Raw genomic sequence first — 20,895 nt, forward strand, 5'->3', positions numbered from 1 at the left:
AAAAAAAATTAAACAAAAACCCTCCAAAAATACTTCCAAACACAATATAAGAAGCGGCCCACCAAGCTATAACATGTGCATTTAGAAATTTTCAAATCTTTCAAAGTTTAATAGCACTAACAAAGGTGCAATTTAAATACATGAAATGGAGTCTGAATAAGTGACCCAAATAACAGCTAATTTAACAAGCTCTGTCGTGGCCTAAAAAGTAGCCCACAACTGACCCACTAACCAAGGCCCAAGACACGATCCACATATGACTCAACCCAATACAACCCGTGACCCACTGCATTCCCGCCCCCTGAAAACCCTAATTGCTTTCCCTCACGTTCACTGTTCCAACAAGCATCCATCCTCGCGCGTAACATTGGCTTACTGAATCAATGGCTGTGGTGATTCGTCTTCATACTTGAATCACTCTTGGTGGAGCGGTGGATTGCTAATTGGTGGGCTGCATCCTAATTCGCTTGGTGGACAGCAACTGCAGTAAGGAATTTTTCGGTGGAATATCGTAGTGTTTTGTTTGGGCTTTGCTTCAAAATCGCAGCTGCACCAGTCTCTCTCTGTAGAGAGCCTGAAATCCGAGGAAAGAACCATGGCGGACGTGATGGTTATGAACGACATTCAGGAAACGGCGGACCGCCTCGGCATCGATCTCGCCAGTGTAGACTTTGACGCCATTCGCCTCCCTCCGGGCCAAGATTTTGGCATACTAAGGTAAAGAATTTATGATTGGTTCCAGAGAAAACGTAGGAAGAATTTATGGCTTATCCATAATTTCGAAAATTTTTAACTTTACGTTTATATGCATGCATTTATGTATTAATTTCGCATATGTAGGTGTATATACATACTTATCAATCTATCGTTGCAGTGTCGTATTTTAATTTTTCGAAGAAGCATATTTGGGCTGTATCAAAGATATGGACTTTGTTATTTGAGAATGGAGAAAAATAGGATCTTTTGTTGAATTGGGCTGATTACAATTGTTAGTCCTAAGGAAAAAAGTGCCCTACCATATGGATTTATTTGATTTGCTGAGTAGAATGACTAAAGATGTAAAAAGCCCAGATTTTCAATTAACGTTTTCCACATTTTATTTTAGCCATTACATGGGGGTTTGTTTTAGTTTGGATTTTTCACAATGTATTATGTTCTGATTCTGATTCTGATTCTGATTCTTCGATCGTGATTTTGTAGTGACGATGAAGATATACATCAAGGAGATAATGTTGAGTTAGACAGTGGATTTGGCAATATTATTATTGTTGACAATCTGCCTGTTGTGCCTCGGGAGAAGTTTGAAAAGCTTGAAGGTGTTATTCGTAAAATCTACAGTCAGATTGGTCTGATTAAGGATGATGGGCTGTGGATGCCTATTGATCCTGAGACCCAGAAAACAATGGGCTACTGTTTCATCGAGTTTAATACTCCTCTGGTAACTCTCTCTCTCACGCTCTCCATTCATTGGTACATTTAGCAAAAACTTGCTCTTCATTTATTTAGAGGAGGTCTTCAAATATTTAAGATAGTGGAATATTCAGTTGCCTCCTATTGAAGGAGTGATAAATGGCTATAGGAGTACACAAGATCCTGAAGAAACGTCGTTTTACTTATAATCTATCTTGATCAACCAACTGGTCCAACCGGAGATGAGCTTGTGTTGTACACATTGAACCTGAGGTAGAATGTTGAACGTGTGCTTCACAAGCATGATCAATCCTTTGGTTAAGATTGGGTTAAACTTTTACCTTTCAAGAGTTCCTTAGGAGTCTGAGTTAAACTGCTAGATGTGTCCATCCACTCTTGCCAAAGGCTTTCTTATTTGGGAGCTTTTAGAAATAGTTTCAAATAAAACAAAATTTTATAGACGAATTCTTTTTATTTTGTACTTATTAGAAGTTTTCCATGTTAAAGAGCATTGGAAAATCCACCTCAGGCCAGTAATTGATGAGTGTAAAAGTTGAATCATTTATCTATAATATTTAAATGTATTGGGTTCTAGAATATCTTATTTTTATTTTTATTTTTTATTATTATTATTTTTTTACATATTTGAAAGTTGTAGACATGTTAAGAATTTTCCTTTTTCGTTTTAAGATTTATGTTTGTTGAATTCTGTGGCATTTGCTTCCTGAGTTCTAAAATTTGCTTATCCAATCTCAAGTGGGTGGGCAAGGCTTGATTGAAAAATGAGCCACGTGGTCTGTAACTAGTTGGGCAAACATTTCCAAACACTAGCTGTGGGTATTTGTGCTGTTCTGTAGTGTGGTGTGGTTTAATGCATTTTCATTATATCTAGTTCCTTTATGCCCCTATTGTAGGAAGCTGAGCTTGCCAGGGAGAAGACAAATGGATACAAGCTGGACAGGTCTCATATTTTTGCATTGAACGTGTTCGATGAGTTTGATACGTTCATGAAAGTTCCAGATGAGTGGGCCCCTCCTGAATCTAAGCCATATACTCCTGGGGTAATTGCTTCAATCAGTTTGTTTCATGTGTTTTGTCATTGATCTTAAAATCCACATGAAATTGCATTATGAGCTGCAAACTAGCTTCTGAGTAATTAACCTATCCTCAAAAGCCATGCTTTTAAATATTCAGGCCTCGTTTGGTTCGCGAAATGTTTAGTCCATTAGAAAATGAATAGCTATTACTAGGAATAGAAGAGTGTGGAATAGAATAACTTTTCCTATTCCTTAGTTTGGTAACAACACACATGCTAAAATTGGAATTGAATCAAAATTACGAAAAATCCCATATTATTTGTTTTTTTGAACTCATATTAAAAACAAAACTGAAATAAAATGGGTGGCCAACCACCCACATAAGCTGCCGGGGGTGGCCGTGGCCACCTCGACAGCCCCCGGCCACTCCGATGAGCAATGGTGGTGGCCACTGCCACCCCCGACGACCCACGGTGTGGCCGCGGCCACCCCATAGGAGCTCCTGGGGTGGCCGCGGCCACCCTTGAAGCAAATCTATAGTGGCCGTAGCCACCCCAAAATGTGACGGGGGTGGTGCGACCACCCCCAACCTATTCTGTGGGTGGCTGACCACTCCAATGGATGGTCAAGCCACCCACTTTATTTTTCATTTTTTTTTATTTTTTTTTATTTTGTTTTAAGTAAAAAAAAATAAAAAAAAATTATATGGGTATTTTTGAAAAATGTATTACATTCCTTAAGGATTAGCTAAGTCATTCATTTGGGATTAGTAGTCTCATGGGAATAAACTATTCCTAGGAATAGTGTGTTACCAAATAAAGGAATAGCTATACCTAGGATTAGCTAGTCCATTCCAATGGTCTATTCTGCAAACCAAACGGGGCCCACTGTTTTTTGCTGTGCGTATATGAGGTGATACAATGCTCCTTCTTGCTCTTTACCATTTGTTATCTTTTGAAATTTCTCTTATGAAAGTTTTCATTCTTTATGTTCCCAAATAGATATGGTGCTTTTCTTTATGAGCTGTCATAGAATAAATGAGATTTTCAGTAACAAAAACATTTATATCTATTTAAGTTTCCATATTACCCTTAAATTTGAATTCTTTTGAAATTTGGTCCCATCTTTCTTGGTCCTTACCATGCATCGTGCCAAAACTAGTTGTGGATTCAAAGTGCAATCAAATCACTAGTATATTTGATTTAGTGCAAGAATATATTTGTAAATGATGTTGACTTTTTAGTGTCATGTAATTTTTTTTTCCATAGAGAAAGAAAAAGTGTAATTCACATTGGTAAATGGTCTTAAAAACCCTGTTCTTTTAAATATGTAGCATTTTTTTTTTGTAGCTCATATTTCTGAGACTAGTAGAACTAAAATCATAAATGCATTAAAAATAATCTAAATATGCATAAAGGTGACTTTACAATTCATAAAAAAAAGTCCCTTCTTTGCCAATTTTTAATATCTATTATCTTGCTGTGAAGTAAGCACCGTGTATGATTTAGGTGGGTTTTTAGGTTTCTCCAATGTTGACCGAGTAGATGGTTTTTTATTGTCTCTAATTTCCCGCAAACAGATTCCATCTCTACCTTGTGCTATTTGTTGTGTTTTTTTAAATGTCAACAATGTTTTACACTGTCATGTCATTGCAGGAAAATCTTCAACAATGGCTGACTGATGAGAAAGCTCGTGATCATTTTGTCATTCGTGCCGGTTCAGATACTGAGGTTTTATGGAATGATGCGAGGCATCTAAAGCCTGATCCTGTTTATAAGCGTGCTGTGAGTAGGATTTATATTTAATTGTCCTGTTTCTATCACTTAAGACCATTAATTATGTATTTCTTGGGAGGATCTCTCTCTCTCTCTCTCTCTCTCTCTCTCTCTCAATGTGTGTGTAGGTGTGAGAGAGAGAGTTACTAAAGCTTAGAGTGCCTTTTTTCTACTGCAATGTTTAATTAACTTCTGCTCACTGCTACAACATCATTAATTGAAGTAGTTATTATAAATTTCATCAATTTATAATAAGATACCTCTAGTCTTGCCAGAAAAAGTAGTTGTATCTTTGATTTAGTAATTACCATTTTTCTGAATGGTCCTACGTGTTTCCCTTTGCAGTTCTGGACTGAAAGTTATGTGCAGTGGTCTCCACTGGGAACTTACTTGGCGACAGTTCACAGGCAAGGTGCTGCTGTTTGGGGAGGTGCTAGTACTTTTAATCGCCTTATGCGTTATGCGCATCCTCAGGTTGAAATTTGGTTTCTAGCTTTTGATTTCACCTTGTGTTCCCTGTTCCCCTATCATATAGCTTTTTTTATTTTAACTTCAGGTAAAATTGATTGATTTTTCCCCTGGTGAGAGATATTTAATAACATACAGCAGCCATGAACCGAGTAATCCCCGTGATGCAAATGTGAGTTTTTCTACTCTGCTGTCCATTAAGTCACTGCAAATTTATTGGACCTGGGACCATTGATAATGTAAATTTATGTTTCAGAGGGTCGTGATGAATATTTTTGATGTGAGAACTGGAAAGGTAATGAGAGATTTCAAGGGAAGTGCTGATGAATTTTCTGTTGGAGGAACTGGCGGTGTTACAGGGGTGTCATGGCCTGCTTTCAGGTTATTTTTCTGTTTTTCAGTCTACATAAACCTGCTAATAAGTCTTTACCCTTTTTCTGATTGCGTTACTATTTTCAGTATCACCCATTAGTCTAATGGGAGATTAAGAGTGTTTTCTTTTTATCAGATGGGCTGGTGGAAAAGAGGACAAATATTTTGCCAGAATTGGGAAAAACATTATTTCTGTCTACGAGACAGAGACCTTTTCACTAATTGACAAGAAATCCTTGAAGATTGAAAATGTTGTGGATTTCTGTTGGTCACCAACTGATCCAATTCTTGCAATCTTTGTTCCTGAACTGGGGGACCATCCTGCTAGGGTGAGCATTGTTGTTGATTATGAAGATTCTTTTTGATTTACAAGTTGTGTTCTTTTTTTATTTATTAATTAATGTAAATTGAGGTTCTGCAATCAAACTGTTTCTCAGGTGAGTCTCATCCAAATACCAAGTAAAGATGAGTTAAGGCAGAAGAATCTTTTCAGTGTTAGTGATTGCAAAATGTACTGGCAAAGCAATGGGGATTATCTGGCGGTTAAGGTTGATCGATATACAAAAACGAAAAAGAGCACGTACACAGGCTTTGAGCTTTTCCGCATAAGAGAAAGGGATATTCCAATTGAGGTTTTTGAGCTTGAGAATAAGAATGATAAGATAATTGCCTTCGCTTGGGAGCCAAAAGGCCACAGGTTTGCAGTTATCCATGGTGATAACCCAAGACCTGATATAAGTTTTTACTCCTTGCGTTCTGCCAACAATACAGAAAAGGTTAAAAAGCTCACTACTCTGAAAGGAAAGCAGGCAAATGCTCTTTTCTGGTCACCTTCTGGCCACTACATAATACTTGCAGGATTAAAGGGTCTCAACGGACAGTTGGAATTTTACAATGTTGATGAGCTTGAAACCATGGCAACTGCTGAGCACTTTATGGCAACAGATATTGAATGGGATCCCACCGGAAGGTAATTTTGAGATTCTTTTTGGTAGTGTCAAAATAAAGGGCGATTTAAGTCCTGGGCCTTGTTTAAATCAAACCGAAGTGCACAACTGCTATATTTGTTTCTTGTCTTTTTATCTTGCTTGTGATATGTGACCTTTTTGGATATATAGGTATGTCGCAACTGCAGTGACTTCGGTTCATGAGATGGAAAATGGTTTCAACATATGGTCCTTCAATGGCAAGCTACTTTATAGGATTCTGAAGGATCATTTCTTTCAGGTAAATGGGTCAGCAGCACCTCACCTATTTTTGCATCACTTGTCTTTCTAAATTTGAAGTGATTCAGTAGATTATTGTTTTGCATGAGAGATAACAAAGTAAAAAAAAATAAAAAATCATGGGGACTCCTAAATTTCAAGTGATTCAGTATGTTAATATGGGCGAAGAGATAACAAAGGAAAAAGTACAAATTTAATTTGCTTTTGTAGGATAATGGATGTATGTTTCTTGTCCATGCATGCAATCCTAATCAACTTTCTTATAAAAGAAAATGTAGATATAGTGCTCCTAGTATTAAAGTGCAAAATTTGGAAGAGGACTCCATATTTGTATGAACACTCAATTGTATATGAAATGGGTGAGTCATATTAATCTCTCTCCTCTTACTATTACATATCAAATTATCTGCTGATTTCTTGTTTATTATTGTTTGTGACAGTTTTTGTGGCGCCCAAGGCCGCCATCATTCTTGAGTCCCGAGAAAGAGGAAGAAATCGCAAAGAACTTGAAGAAGTACACTAAAAAGTATGAGGCGGAGGACCAGGACGTCTCATTGCTGTTGAGCGAGCAGGACCGCGAGAAGCGGAAGATGTTGAAGGATGAATGGGAGAAGTGGTTGAATGAGTGGAAGCTGTTGCATGAAGAAGAAAAACTAGAGAGGCAGAAACTCAGGGATGGAGAAGTGAGCGATGAAGAGGAAGAGTATGAGGCTAAAGAAGTCGAAGTTGAGGAGATACTAGATGTTAAAGAGGAGGTCCTTTCTTTTGAGGAGTGATAAAATCTTTTGGAGCTTTTAGATCCCTCTGTTTAAAGCACAACAGACCTCAGCAAGACAGCGCTCTTCCAGATAAAGAGAGTTTGGACTAATATTTCTGATGTATGGACAAAGCTTTAGATCCCTCTTATGTTTTTTTTTTTTTTTTTTTTTTTTCAGCATCTTGTGGTAAGCTGCTAATTGATATGCTTCTCCATCTTATATTTTTTTGTTAGTTTAATATTATTTTCATTGACTAGTTTTGTAGCTCTGAATTGTGTACTAATTTACAAAAATGGCTGAGAATGCTGGGTATGGAGCTACTTTAATACCTTTTTAGTACTTTTTCTTTTTGGAACATCTTAAGAATCGTATCTTTGATTTTACTTTAATACAACATGAAGCAATTTGTAATTTAGGCCAATTACAATGGCTAATTATTTATTTATTTAAAAATTATATATATTTTTATATTTAATTATTTATTCGTCCATTTTTTTTGGAAAAAAAAGAAATTGTTTAGTTTTTATTTTATTTTATTTTTTAAAATTGTTTGGTTTTTTATTTTTACAATTATTTTATTATTTTATTTGTTAAAAAAAATGGGGTATTATAGGAATATAAAAAATAAGTGGCCTTTTTTATACAATTTGGTAGTTTGGGACTAGTTTAGTACAATTTAAACATTGAGAGGCTATATTGCAAACAGCCGAAAGTTTGGAAAGCTTTTTTATATTTTTTCCTTCTTTCTTTTAAGCCCAAAAGAAATAATAAGAAAAAAGAATACAGAAATTATTAAAAAAATAGTCATTCTCCAAAATAATAAATGAGATTTTTTTTTAAAAAAAAAAGAAAAAAAGGAAGGACCTTTGTACAGCTTTTAAAGCATGGAGACCTTCAGTAAATTGTACTATTCTTGTCCTCTTCAATTTTGCCTCTCATTTTTTTCCTGGTTCGAGTTAATGGAGAGTTGGCATTTGCAAGATTTGTATAATTCTTGAACTTTGTAGTAAGAATACCTTCGGATTTCATTTCTCATGCCAATTTGATTACTCAATTGCCAGATACTTAGTTTGGTTAACTCAATCATTTTGCACATAAATTTCTTTTTTAAACAATTCAAGTTGTTCACCTCCCTATTTCGGGATAGACTGACGAGGAATACCACATTCCAGCTAAGAGGCTCTAATTCGAGTCCACATAAAAATAAAAATTGCAACTTATGTAGTACTTGAAGGCGATGAGCCGTTTCAGGCATCCGTGACTTGTTTACCTTTGCGTTTACGGATCTGGATCCTCTGGAATTCTTAGGGAAATTCTACTTTCTGAAATTTCAAATTCAAACTATCAATTTTCATCTAAGAGTCTTTATTCTACCACGTGTCCCACTACTAATAAAATAATAATAAATTTTTAATGATATTAATGATATTAATAACCATCATTATTTTATTATTTTGTTAATAGTAGGACACTAATGGCTCTTAAATAAAAATGAATGGCTTAGATCTAAAATTTTAGAAACTAAAATTTCCCTAAGGATTCTAGGGGATCTGAACCCTGAGTTTACATGGTACCACGTCTAATTGGTGGGCCATATGCACATGGTTCTAGTTATTTAAGAAATAAAAAAATAATAATAATAATCAAAGCACTTAATCCATTGCTTTTATTTTATAACCAATAAGTTGTGGCATTGTTTTTGGGTTTTCAAGAATACTTCGGCTGAATAAGGGCTTTTGGGTGCAAGTGTTTTTTTTATAACTTTTTTTTCCTTTTATTGAAGCCGGTTAACCGTTGATGGCCGGTTATTAACCGCCTTTTTCAGCCCCAGTCAAATTTATTGTCTTCTCTGTGCTTTCTCGATTCTCTCGTCGTCTCTGTTTGCCCCTCCACAACCACCCCATCTTCCCTCTCCACCTCCGCCGCCACAGACCACGCGTACACCACCGCCACATCGCCGAGAAACTTGGTGGCCTGCCGATTCTGCTTATACGCCACTCTTCGTCTCATTTCTGTGCTCCCTGCTCTCTTAAGACTTCCTCTGTGACCAAACACCACTGTCCTTTTACACTTCTTTAGGATTTTAACTCCTCACAATCACAGACTCTCTTAGGCGCCAACCAAAAATCTTGCAAATCAGCTTCTTTCAGTACAAAAAAACAGGTAAAAGCTCTAAACTTTTTCGCCATCTGGTGAAAAAAGCTCTCAGCTTTCAAAGTTTTCTTGCTTCTTCGGTTGTGTTGCTTTTCTTGTTCTTTGATAAGTGAATGTGTCATGGATTTTGTGGTTGTACAATGCTCATTGCTGGGGGGGAAAAGCTTGAGTCACAGAATTCCATGTTCGATTACTGTGTGCTACGTTTTAATCAAAAACTTGAAGCCCATGGCAAAGTAATAGCCTTAAAGTTGAAAAGGGTCTCTATATAAAATTTGATTACCCAGTGATAGTGATTTGTATAAAATGGAAACCCATTTGGTTATTATGATATTGAAGGTGTGTTTTTAGCTCTTTTCTTTGAGTTTTGCTGATTCTTCTTCTGGAAGTGTTGCTCTTTAGAGTGAAGGTTTCAATTGAAGAATTAGATCACCATTTCTTTCAATTTCTATCAATTATATATCTTCTTTATGGGTTTATTAAATTGGAAATGGTGCTTTTTGGATAGCTAAAATACACAATACTGCTGAAGATGCTCTTAGGGAATGCAATCGTGCCTTCCATAAGCTAAAACACTCATATTAAGAGTACATAGATGTTTGTAGACACTGGAATCTTTCTATGGACTAGGATATCTAATTTAGCGACTATTAAATGTAGAAAGACCGACTAATAGACCAAGTTAAAGGCCACACTAGAAGGCCCAACACCTCACACTTGTGAACTGCAACTACAGCCCACATCCAGAAATTACAAAAATTAGCAAGTATTACCAGCTCAATTCCTTAGGGTTTTAGGGTCACGCTAGCGAGCGAAGTTGAAGTCTTATCCTATTCGTGTAGAGGAGGTGTTTTTCACAGGTTTAGGGTTTGCTCGAAAGGAGTTGGTACACAAAATGATCTTGTCTTAAAGGGGTTCTCCGTCATTAAAAAAAAAGTATATCAAAATTAAGGATATCATTTTGGTGTTTAATACGAAAACGCCGTCATTTTAATATAGGGTTTCATATTTGTTTCTTTTCTCTTCTCATTCGACAAACATTTCTCTTCTCATATCATCCATGCCACAGCTCATTGCCTATATGGGTGTGCCAAAAATGGCTCAAGGGGTGAAGTGAGAATATGATCCTCTCCATTTCAAATTAAATGAAGAGATTGAAATAGAAAGGAGCCGGACGGTTAAAAATTGAGGGGCAAAATTGTAATTCCACTTTGTTTTTGGAACAATTTTGCAACTAGTTCCTCTCCATTTCAAAGTGCCGTGTTCCATTGATTGCTGTGCTCCACCCAAGTGGGTGTTGGTCCTTTGGAGATTGTAGCTTGAAAATCTGGGTGCACTGCTGTAAGTATCTAGACTTGTGTTGTTGGTGAGTATATGAGAATCCAAGCAAATAAGAACTATCAATTCTTTGGTTGAACACTTTCATTTTATTTTATTTTTATATTTTTGTTTGTTTTCATTTTATTATTTGTTTTTGAATGGTGCCAAGCAGTAGTCGACAATGAAGGCCTATTCTAGAACTCTGTTTTGCATGGGCTTATTTACATTCCTTGCCTGCATTACTTTTTTATGTTTTAGACTTTTAGTATTGTGACTTTGTGAGTTTTGCTTTCCTTTCAACCTTGTGATTGCTGTTGGTTATTTAATTTTTCCTGCCAGCATTTAAATACAATTTATTATTTATTTCATAACAGATGGAAGACGCTTTTAGTGGTACAATTGGTATGATGTCTACAAGTAGCTTTGCCCCTGTTCCTATGGAGGAGGACAAACTAAGGGACTTGATTGCTCGGTATATAATCGTAAGTGGGCTTCCTTTTAGCCATGTGGAGACTAAAGGGTTTAAAGAACTTGTGAATATGATGTCTATAAGTAGCTTTGCCCATGTTCCTATGGAGGAGGACAAACTAAGGGACTTGATTGTTCGGTATTTAATCGAAAGCGGGCTTCCTTTTAGGCACGTGGAGACTAAAGGGTTTAAAGAACTTGTGAATGGATTGGAATATAGGTTCAAAATACCATGTCGTGTTACCATACAAAGAGATTGCATAAAATTATACATGGAAGAGAAGCTTAAGTTGAAGGCTTTGTTGAATGGTCAAAGGGTTTGCCTCACTACCGATACGTGGACATCCTTGGAAAATTTGAATTACATGTGTGTTACCGCTCATTTCATAGATTGTGATTGGATAATGCATAAGAAAATCCTCAAGTTTTGCCTAGTTCCCAATCATAAGGGAGAGACCATTGGAAGAGTGTTGGAGACTTTATTGCTAGAGTGGGGAATTGATAGTATTTTCACGATTACCGTTGATAATGCCTCCTCTAATGATGTGTGTATTGAATATATGAAAGGGAGGATGAAAGATAAGAATTTTACTGTTTTGAGAGGTGAGTTTCTTCACATGCGGTGCGTTGCCCATATTTTGAATCTTGTTGTAAATGATGGTTTAAAAGACGTAAATGATGCTATTTGTAATGTTAGGAATGCAGTGAGATATGTGAGGTCTTCACCGGTGATGATGGAAAAGTTTAAGGAGTGTATAGAGCGGGAAAATATTCAGTGTCAGAAGATATTGTGTTTAGATGTTCCCACTAGATGGAATTGGACATACTTAATGCTAAGTATTGCTGAAAAGTACCAAAGAGCATTTGAACTAATGGGGGAGGAGGATAATCATTTAGTTGTTCCTGGATTTCTTGATTGGGAAAATGTTAGGGTATTCGTGAAGTTTTTGAAAACTTTTTATGATGCCACATTGAACATTTCTGGTTCAACTTATGTCACCTCCAATTGTTATTTCATGGTTCTTTGTATTATTCAAGACACCTTGAATAATAGGTGTTTAAGTTCTGATCCTATCATGAGTACCATGGGTATTAATATAAGACATAAGTATGAGAAGTATTGGGGGAAAATGGATAAAATTAACTTGATGTTATATGTTGCTTTTGTTGTTGACCCGCGCTACAAGATGAAAGGTTTGATGTTTTGGTTAAAAAGATGCAATGGGCCGGAGTTGGCGGATCAAATAGAGACAAAGGTGAGAAGCCTTTTGAAACGTTTGATCGAGCAATATAGTAAGTTTCATGAGGGTGTGGTATCTCACTTTAATGTGGCTAGAAGAAGTTTAAATGCTACTTTCTTGAATGTTGTTGATGATGACACAGAAGATGCTATAGATCAACTTAATTCATTGTTTTACCAACACCTTGTAGAAGAGAATGATTTAGAGTGTAGGTCGGAGGTGGATAGGTATTTATTGGATGGGTGTGAACCAATAACAAAGAAATTTGATGTTTTAGCTTGGTGGAAGATTAATGCACCCAAATATCCTATCCTTGCAGAGATAGCCCGTGATGTATTGGCTATCCCCATTTCCACTGTTTCCTCCGAGTCCGCCTTTAACACCGAAGGGCGTGTATTGAATCCCTTTAAGAGTTCATTGTCTCCACTTGCCGTTGAAGCCTTAATTTGCACACAAAATTGGTTAAGGAACAACCCAATTGACATTTGGGAGTTGGAGGAATTTGTGGAAAGCTACGATGAGGAAGGTTAAGTGTTTATAAATTAGTTGAAACTTACTTTTCATTAGTTATTCATTATTCATTTAACTCGAGATCTTTTATTTCCTTTCTTTTTTCATTTAACTCAAGTTTTTTTCTATTATAGATGAATCTCAAACTCAACCTTCAGATACTGATTCATGGAGTGAGTAGTCTCTTGCCTAGAAGTTTCTTAGTAATGAAGGTAGTTATTTTTTTATGTTATCATATCTTACTTACAATACAAATGTCATTATATTTTACTTTTAATTGATTTCATGATTTGTACTTGTAGGAGTGCTGATTTTGCTTCAAGCTGTGCCCTAAATCCGTTGCCAGCAACATCCACTTTTGAATGTGTTATATTTAGACTAATTTTATGTTTTGAATTTGTAATGTTTTGGATTGATTGTCGTGTGTTTGCATGCATTTTATTATTGGAATGGATTCTAATGATATGGCGTGTTGCATGCATTTTATTAGGCATGATGCTGTATGACGAAGTAGAATTTGTAATGTTTTGGATTTTATTGCATCAATTCCACATTTGCCTCAGGGTCTTTGTTTGAGTAAACTCTGAATAACACTCGTAACATATAATAGTCAATATGTAGAGCATATATATATACTATTTGATCAATTCATCTCTATTCATTTCATTATATCCCTAATTGGTCCGTTTGGCTTGAAATTTCATCAACGAGAATATGGTCACTTTTTTTTTGAAGTTGTAGCTTTATAGTGCTTTATGTTGTGAAGTTTAAATTTTTTTTTGAACAAATTATCTCTTCATTGATATGACAATCAAATTTGGCAAAATGCTCCGTATAATGCCAAAGATAGACATAAACAATAGCGTCTCAAACTATTATAAAACAATATTTATGAAAAGTCACTGTCTGAATAAGTTTCAGATCTACAGCAAATTTCGGCGAATCACATCTCTATCCTCTACCGAGTCCTTGATTCCTTGGCTTTTTTTTTTTTTTTTTTTTTTTTATCTCCGCTACTAGTGCTTTATCAATCGCAATCCTCTTCGCTGCCTTTACCATAGTAACAATTATTCTTTATACTTGATAACTCATCCGTTACCAGCCTATGGTTTACTCCCAAAAAAAGAACAATAAAAAAACAAAAGGCTACAGAAGGCCGACTAAAAATTAATTTCATTATTCTTAAGGATTTGTGAAAACAAAACCTAAAGAATAAAACTCCATCTCATAGATCGTTACTAAAAGCATATTTAGAAAGAATACATTCTTATTTAAAAACAACGAAAATACAATAACAAAAACACAACACACCCTTCACGCGTTCCCCGTGCCACCGCCGGCCAGCCACGCACCGCTAAAAAGCACCCCAATTTAGAACAAAATCTTTCTTTTTTAATAATAAAAAAACACTAAAACAGGTTTAAAACAATCCAAAAAAAAAAATTAAAATAGGTCCGAAAAATACCCCAAAGTTCATATTTGACATATAGTTACCGCCGTACCGCTGGGGCATATAAATGATCGCTAACCGGTGGTGAGGACGGTTGGTAACCGCCTCTAAACATGATCAACATGGGAGCTGTTTTTATACATCTTCTCATTCTCAAGCTCCCCCAACTGAAAATTTTGAAGATGTTTGGGAAGACAGCTAAAAGAACAAAACTTCAAGAACTTGTCCAATCAAGCAAATAACACCCAACATATGAAAAAAAAAAAAAAAAAAAACAATCTTTTTCTTTCTATGCAATATAAATAAGATGTTCACAAGCTTCATATACACACCAATTTCTGTTTCTTACCTTCAACATCAAATCCCTCTAGTGTTTATAAAACTGAAATTCACCATCTTTATGTACTTGGTACCAAAATTCATTAGCAGCAATTGCATTTGGGTGTACACTTGTCTCATCAATCTTTAGGTACACTTCTCTCATCAAACCACCGCGGGGGATCAAATCCAGAACCACCTGATAAAGTGCTAGAAAAATTCAGGATCAAGCTCCTCTAGCATTTCCCAATTATTGTTTTCAAATTGTATGGTTATGATTTTGCCATGTCATAGACAACATATCTTTTTATATAATACATGATTTTTTTTTTTTTTTTCTCTTTTCTCGAGAAACAAACATGGAGAAATGGGTTGATAAATACCTAGGGGATTGCAACGACATAGACGCCAAGCAGTTAACACAGTGCCCTTAACAACTCCATACTTCTTGTAAGCTTCCATGGAGTACTCGCTACACGTTGGAACGTACCGACAACTGTTGGGCAACAGCGGTGAGATCTCCCCTGCTTAATCAACACAAAGTTTTAGCAACAAGTTGGGAATTGAGGGGATATGAGTAAAAAGACTCACTTTTGTAAAATCTGAGCGTAGAGAGTGCAGCTTGAACTCCCAGATTGTCGACTTCCTTATCTTCTTTTTGCGCGTGCTCTGGATTTGGGTGTTGTTTGTTCAATTTATTGAAGATTGGGTATCGGCGGCGCGAAGATTTGTTGATGGGAGCGAAATAGCTGGAAATATGCTTCGTATTGAGGGGTTTGAAATTGGGGGATTGGGAGTGAGCCACGGCAGGGAAAGGTTTATGGCTGCCAAGGGAGAGAACAACCGCCATATCGCTGTGCCGTTACAGCCAAACGAGGTCTGTGTTTTGTTTTGTTTTATTTTATGTTTTTGTTCTTTTAGGCTAAGTACACTTTTTTAAAAATAGCTATTTAAAAATAGATTTTAAAAACCTAGTTAATCTTTTAATAAAATCACAATTTAGCCTCTGAAATTGCAGTTTACTATTTAAAAGCATGCATTTTTTAAAACCCAACTTCTTACTTGTGATTTAAAAATGCAGATATTTTTTTGTATTCAAATTATAATTTTTTTTTTATAAACACACTTTTAAATAATATATTTTCTGCAATTTGATTTAAAATTGTATTTTTGATCTGCAAAATTACAGTGTCATTCTAAAAAGTCAATTCATCTGCAAACGCTTAACCCCTTCTTTACAAATTGTGTTTTCATTATTTACATTTTAAAATCTCTAATTTTTCAAATCACACTTCATAAAACCACTAAACCAAGCACACTTAAAAGGGCTTAAGAGTTATGAAATATTAACTTCTCTTTTCTTTTTTGGCCGGGACTTTTGATGGAGAAAATGTTTATTCATGAAAATCCATAGAGTTTAAAAAAGGATAAAATTATGGAAATCAAGGATTTAAAGCGGTACTGTTGCGCTTATGGCATTTTACAAGAAATTGTGCTCATGGGTACATTACAAGATTCTTTCTGTGTCTCTCCTTGTGATTTTAGCAGTTAATATAAACGGCACAATTTTCATGAGAATAAAGTGCATACTTGTTATTGATGCCTGTTTTAGTGGGCAGGCTAAGACCATCGCGGTCATATATAATGCTAATTAGTCTCCAAATAGATTTGGTTATCTTCAACATGGCCAGTTATGATGTTGAATAACAATGTTTTTGAACTAAAACTTGAAAAGTTGAAGGCATTCTCCTACACCAAGATTGATGGCCACAAAAACTCAGAAACGGGTAGTGATTTGGGAAAACAGAGCCTTAAAATCCTTTGTTGGTGTACCGGCTCCCTCCGGCTTCGACGCCAAATCAAACGCCTTGAATTTGGCCTCTTCAAACTGGAGTGCCTGTTGAGAAGAAAGAAACACAATGATCTGCTTAGTAGAGTACAAAGAATATGAAAACCCCACATATTTGCAGGAAGCACAGCTCCTGTAAACCATACCTGAAGGCAGACTTCTGCAACATCAGGCCTGGAAATGGTTCTCGTGTCCGTCTTAAGAAGCTCATCATCCTTTCCAATAAGCAATTCGCGGACACCTCCTTCTTTATCTTGCAGGCCTCCAGCCCTAACTCAACCAGAAAGATGGTCAATGCCAATTGGCAAGTGACAACAGCATAATAACATGGCGACGAATTTCCAAAATTACTTATTGCAGTACTAAATCATGGAAGAGTATCTGGTTTGTTTGAATAAAGTTCAAAGATTAAATTTGACCTTTTGGAAACCTTTAACTGCTACTTGATGAAGACTTGAAATACACACACACCCACACATATATATGTTTTTGATTAGTATGCCCAGACTGTTCTAAAAAATAATAATAAACACACATATATATGTCACACACACATGTATATATATATATATATATATATATATATATGTACATATACATGTATGTCAAATTGTTTTTCTGTCACAATGAATTGAAAAATATCTAAAGGCTGCAGCCAGACAGGAGTGGGTGTACAACAATCTGATATGGTGGTGATCAAATGCAGAAATGCCTAGTGAATGGAAGCTAGCTTGAGCTTCTAATGATGCAAATTTGGCCACAATGATGCTGGTTGTGCCAAGAAGGGAACTGTTAGATAGAAAAGGATCCCTAAAGGAACCATCCAAGCGATAGAAGATAACAATGGAACTTTAGATGGAAAAAAGAGGAACCTAGGCAGGAGCTTGCAACAGAACTCAGAAAGGCCTAGATGACAGGTTAGGAGAAAGACTTTGAGCAACTGGAATTTTTCAGCTGGAGTTGAGAAGCAAATGAAATGAAACTTGGATAAAGACTCGGGTCATCAAATTGACCGAAAAAATAGTTCAATTTCTGAGCTCCTAGCACTGGAGAATCAAACACAATATAATAATTGGTATAGAGGAGGATACACCCCCAAACATACTACAATGGAAGTAAACCAACGGTCTCAAGAGAAAATAATAAGGCTAAAAGGGCAAAAGTGAATAGAGATTGGCTATTGGTGAAATTCTTTGGAAGGAAAAGACAGGTCACTGAGCATGTGATAGATATATGTACATAAAGGTAGTCCTCTTGTGACATCTTTTCACTATTTTGTTATTATTATTTAGGGAGGGGGGGGGGGGGGGGGGGGGGGGGGGGCGGGGGTGAAGAAGAACCGCAAGGCATAATAGATCAAATTACTACGAAAATGGGAGTATTCCAAGTGTACTTTGCCTACATGCAATGGGAAAAAATTGCTAAATAAACAGGTATACCTGATGATTGTGTATGGAACACCAGAGTCAGCCAAATACTGCTCAGCCTTTCTCTTCCATACCTGTAACATAGTAAACAAGATGAAGTGCTTTGCCTAGCATTATGTTACTATTAACAGAGAAAAAAAAAATAACTATTTAAACAAAAGAGAAAATATAAGAAAAGAAGCAATTAAATATTAGTATATAAAAGGATCACGAACCAATATATTGCCGTTACCCAAGCTGTTCAAGGGATGATTTAGGTCTGTTCCACCCATAGAACCAACCAACACAACTTGCTTCACTCCCGCAGCCTTAGCTGCAACATAGATCATAAAACTCAGAAAAACAAAAACTCTATAAACATAATCCGACTAAGTGAAAAAGAGGAAAGCAAATGCTATACCAGCATCTATTTGATTTTTCTGCCCAATCCAATCAACCTAAGAAGCAAAAAAGTTACATCATTATTACAAGGAAAAAAGAAAAGAAAAAACACAGCACCTTCCAATGATCAGCAAATGTAGTAATCACCTGTTCAGGATATGCTCCATCATCAAAACAGAACTCGGGCCTTCCACCTTGGGACGGGTCAGACCCGGGTTTCATCTTCGGCACAGCACTTGTGAGAATCACAAGAGCATCAATACCTTCGATTGCAGGAACTATGCTGTTGATATCCCTTATATCCCCAACAAAAACATCATCTGCTCCTCCAATTTTCCCCTTGCTCTCTTCTGTTCTGACAAGACCTCTTGCAACATACTGCTCTGACCTCTCCTTTAATTTCCTATAAACTATTTGGCCTGCCAAAGTCACCCAACAAAAAACCATGTTAATTAGAAACTCTTCCTCAAGAAAAGCAAGACTGAGGTACACACTTTTTCGTCTACATTGCTACTGAAGATATAAAGTGAAAAAAAAAAAAAAAAAACCATTGAACTTCTTGATTAAGGGTTCTTTTGAGTTTGCAATTTCAAAAGGCACGATTTAAAAAAAGTGACTTTTGAAAACGTAATTTTTAGAAAAGACGTAGCTTGGCCTTTAAAATCGCAGCATCTCCTGGTTTGTGTTTTCAAATCGTAATTTTTTAAAAACGCAAAACTAAACAATCAATTTCATGCTATACAATTTAAGTACACAAGGTTATAGAAATTCACAGCAACTAACGATCATAAAAGAAAAGACCCACTAAAATTCAATGGAAGGGACTCGTATCTCATTGAAAGCCCCGCTCTATATGAACAAATGGGATAAGACAATCATAGTAATGGCCTGTTTACTTTGGACGTCCAATTTGAGTTTCTTTTTTGGGAAGCTATTCAATCTAATATCCCTCGAAATTCCAATTAAAAATAATATAAATCGCGCCCACTTAAATCTAAAGCGTCATATGTTAGAACCAGGAAATTATAGAATCCCATATCCCACAGAGCATTTTCTGTCGGCTAACAAACACAAAATAGAATAACACAACAAACAAACAAACAAACGAATAAAACAGAGAGAGAGAGAGAGGGAGCACCTGTCCTGCCACCAGCTCCCGTAACAAGGACCGTGCTTCGACGCAGATCCGCCATTGCTGCAGATACCACCCGAACTCCTCTAAAACCCCTTTTATGAAGAAAGGGGGAACACGAAGGGAAATGACGAGAAGAGAGCGTCGAAGTTTCTGGAACGCCTGTTGACAGCGAGCTGTATTTATGACAGTGACCGTAGCTTGAGAAAGTAGTTGTAGAGAAGCCCAATGAGACACGTGTAAGGATGGCCATAGAGCAAAAGACTAGCAGTGGCTGGATGCACTGCTGCCACGCATACTGCCGTCGGTGAGATAATCAGAAACTTGTCGACGTATAGATTGCTCTTCCGGAGAGCTTTGCCGTTGGCTTCGAATTCTCTTTCGTTTTATCTTACCTTATCTTCTTTGGGTTCAGTACAGGTGCGTGATTGCACGCTCTTCTCTTGGCTATCTCTTTCAGACTCTTTGTTCTAAAAATTCAGAATAATTTTATAAATAAATGGAAAAATTATCAATTTATGAATTAAAAATTTATATTTTATGTAACTATGGTTTAATTATCTTATGATATTTTTCTTCAAATTGTAATATTTTTAAATAGAAATTGAATATTTGAATTTTGGAAATAAAGGATACTCTAGCACAAAAAAAAAAAAATTATTAAAAATAAAAAAAAAAAATGTAGAGAGCTTCGGCCCAGAGTTCCAGCCCTTGCTCTCTGGTCATCCTTATTGGCCGTCATTTCAAGGCCCATAAGTGACAAAACAATGGCCAAGGTATCCAACTTATATGCTGTTATTATGTTGTAGTCTAAGCAACGGTTAAGATTAAATCTCTCAAAATTTCTCTTTATTTTCTCTCCTATTAAAAGTTAAAAGTAAGTCAACTTTGAGATTTAATTTTAACCGTTGCTTAGACTACAACATACATGCTCTTATTTTTTATTTTATTTTTTTAATTTTTTATAAATGAGCTTAAAGCTCAAATAACACAAAGCAAAAGCTCTGAAGTAACCATAGTCAAAGCTACGAGGTTACAAGCGTCAAAGATTACGTATTACATTCTAGATTCAAACAAAATCCGCTAACCTATGACTAATTTTCAAATTAAACAGCAAATCTACGCCAAACAGATTCAAATCAATGCATAGGTAGCTCTTATTCCTTAGCGCTGAAGGTAGAGAACCCCAAGCCAAAGCTCATCCTCCTCAACTCGAAAGCCAAGATAACATTTACATCCACAACCTAAAGGTCTGGACCAAAGCAACAAACTAGAAGGGCATCAGGCGGGCAGATTGAGAGAGAGGATCAAGCATTATTTCAAGCAAAAACAAAAACGATTATAGGAAAACAAAATAAGACAGAAAGAACAAAAAAAATGAAAGCCAGAGAAAATTACAAGGAAATAAACAACATAAAAAGCACACCAAGAGGATGACAGCAGTAGAAAAGAAGAGCCGATCACGCGCTCGTTGGAAACTGAAAACAGAAGGGGCGTTGAAAGCTCATTGCGGTGGGGGTGCGAGAAAAGTCCCAGCAGAGGACGGTGGGCAGCTTACTCAAATGGAGGTGAAAGTTTGAGTGAAACCCCAAGAGTATC

At 36.3% G+C, this 20,895-nt stretch overlaps 3 protein-coding genes across 3 annotated transcripts; 1 reads left to right on the plus strand and 2 right to left on the minus strand.

Moving 5' to 3' along the window:
• The first annotated feature begins 290 nt into the window (after positions 1 to 290).
• Positions 291 to 7,384, plus strand: LOC132191967 (eukaryotic translation initiation factor 3 subunit B). Its single transcript, XM_059607122.2, has 11 exons — positions 291 to 717; positions 1,201 to 1,438; positions 2,325 to 2,471; positions 4,103 to 4,231; positions 4,568 to 4,696; positions 4,779 to 4,862; positions 4,947 to 5,071; positions 5,199 to 5,391; positions 5,500 to 6,032; positions 6,181 to 6,289; positions 6,729 to 7,384. Exons 1-11 carry the CDS (start codon positions 596 to 598, stop codon positions 7,062 to 7,064), a joined length of 2,145 nt encoding a protein of 714 aa, XP_059463105.1. The 5' UTR covers positions 291 to 595; the 3' UTR covers positions 7,065 to 7,384.
• Positions 7,385 to 14,455: 7,071 nt separating this feature from the next.
• On the minus strand, positions 14,456 to 15,385 carry LOC132161831 (membrane protein insertion efficiency factor). The gene is made up of 3 exons (XM_059572029.2): positions 15,099 to 15,385; positions 14,891 to 15,031; positions 14,456 to 14,706 (listed from the first exon to the last, which is right to left on the minus strand). The coding sequence occupies exons 1-3, from the start codon at positions 15,355 to 15,357 to the stop codon at positions 14,648 to 14,650; spliced, it is 459 nt and encodes a 152-aa protein (XP_059428012.2). The 5' UTR covers positions 15,358 to 15,385; the 3' UTR covers positions 14,456 to 14,647.
• A 698-nt stretch (positions 15,386 to 16,083) lies between these two features.
• Positions 16,084 to 19,726, minus strand: LOC132161911 (uncharacterized protein At5g02240). The gene is made up of 7 exons (XM_059572132.2): positions 19,303 to 19,726; positions 18,312 to 18,583; positions 18,184 to 18,220; positions 17,999 to 18,096; positions 17,796 to 17,857; positions 16,503 to 16,626; positions 16,084 to 16,404 (listed from the first exon to the last, which is right to left on the minus strand). Exons 1-7 carry the CDS (start codon positions 19,547 to 19,549, stop codon positions 16,285 to 16,287), a joined length of 960 nt encoding a protein of 319 aa, XP_059428115.2. The 5' UTR covers positions 19,550 to 19,726; the 3' UTR covers positions 16,084 to 16,284.
• Between the last annotated feature and the right edge of the window lie 1,169 nt (positions 19,727 to 20,895).

Source organism: Corylus avellana, chromosome 10 (genome assembly GCF_965113065.1).
Source record: "Corylus avellana chromosome 10, dhCorAvel1.hap1.2, whole genome shotgun sequence".
NCBI lineage: Eukaryota > Viridiplantae > Streptophyta > Magnoliopsida > Fagales > Betulaceae > Corylus > Corylus avellana.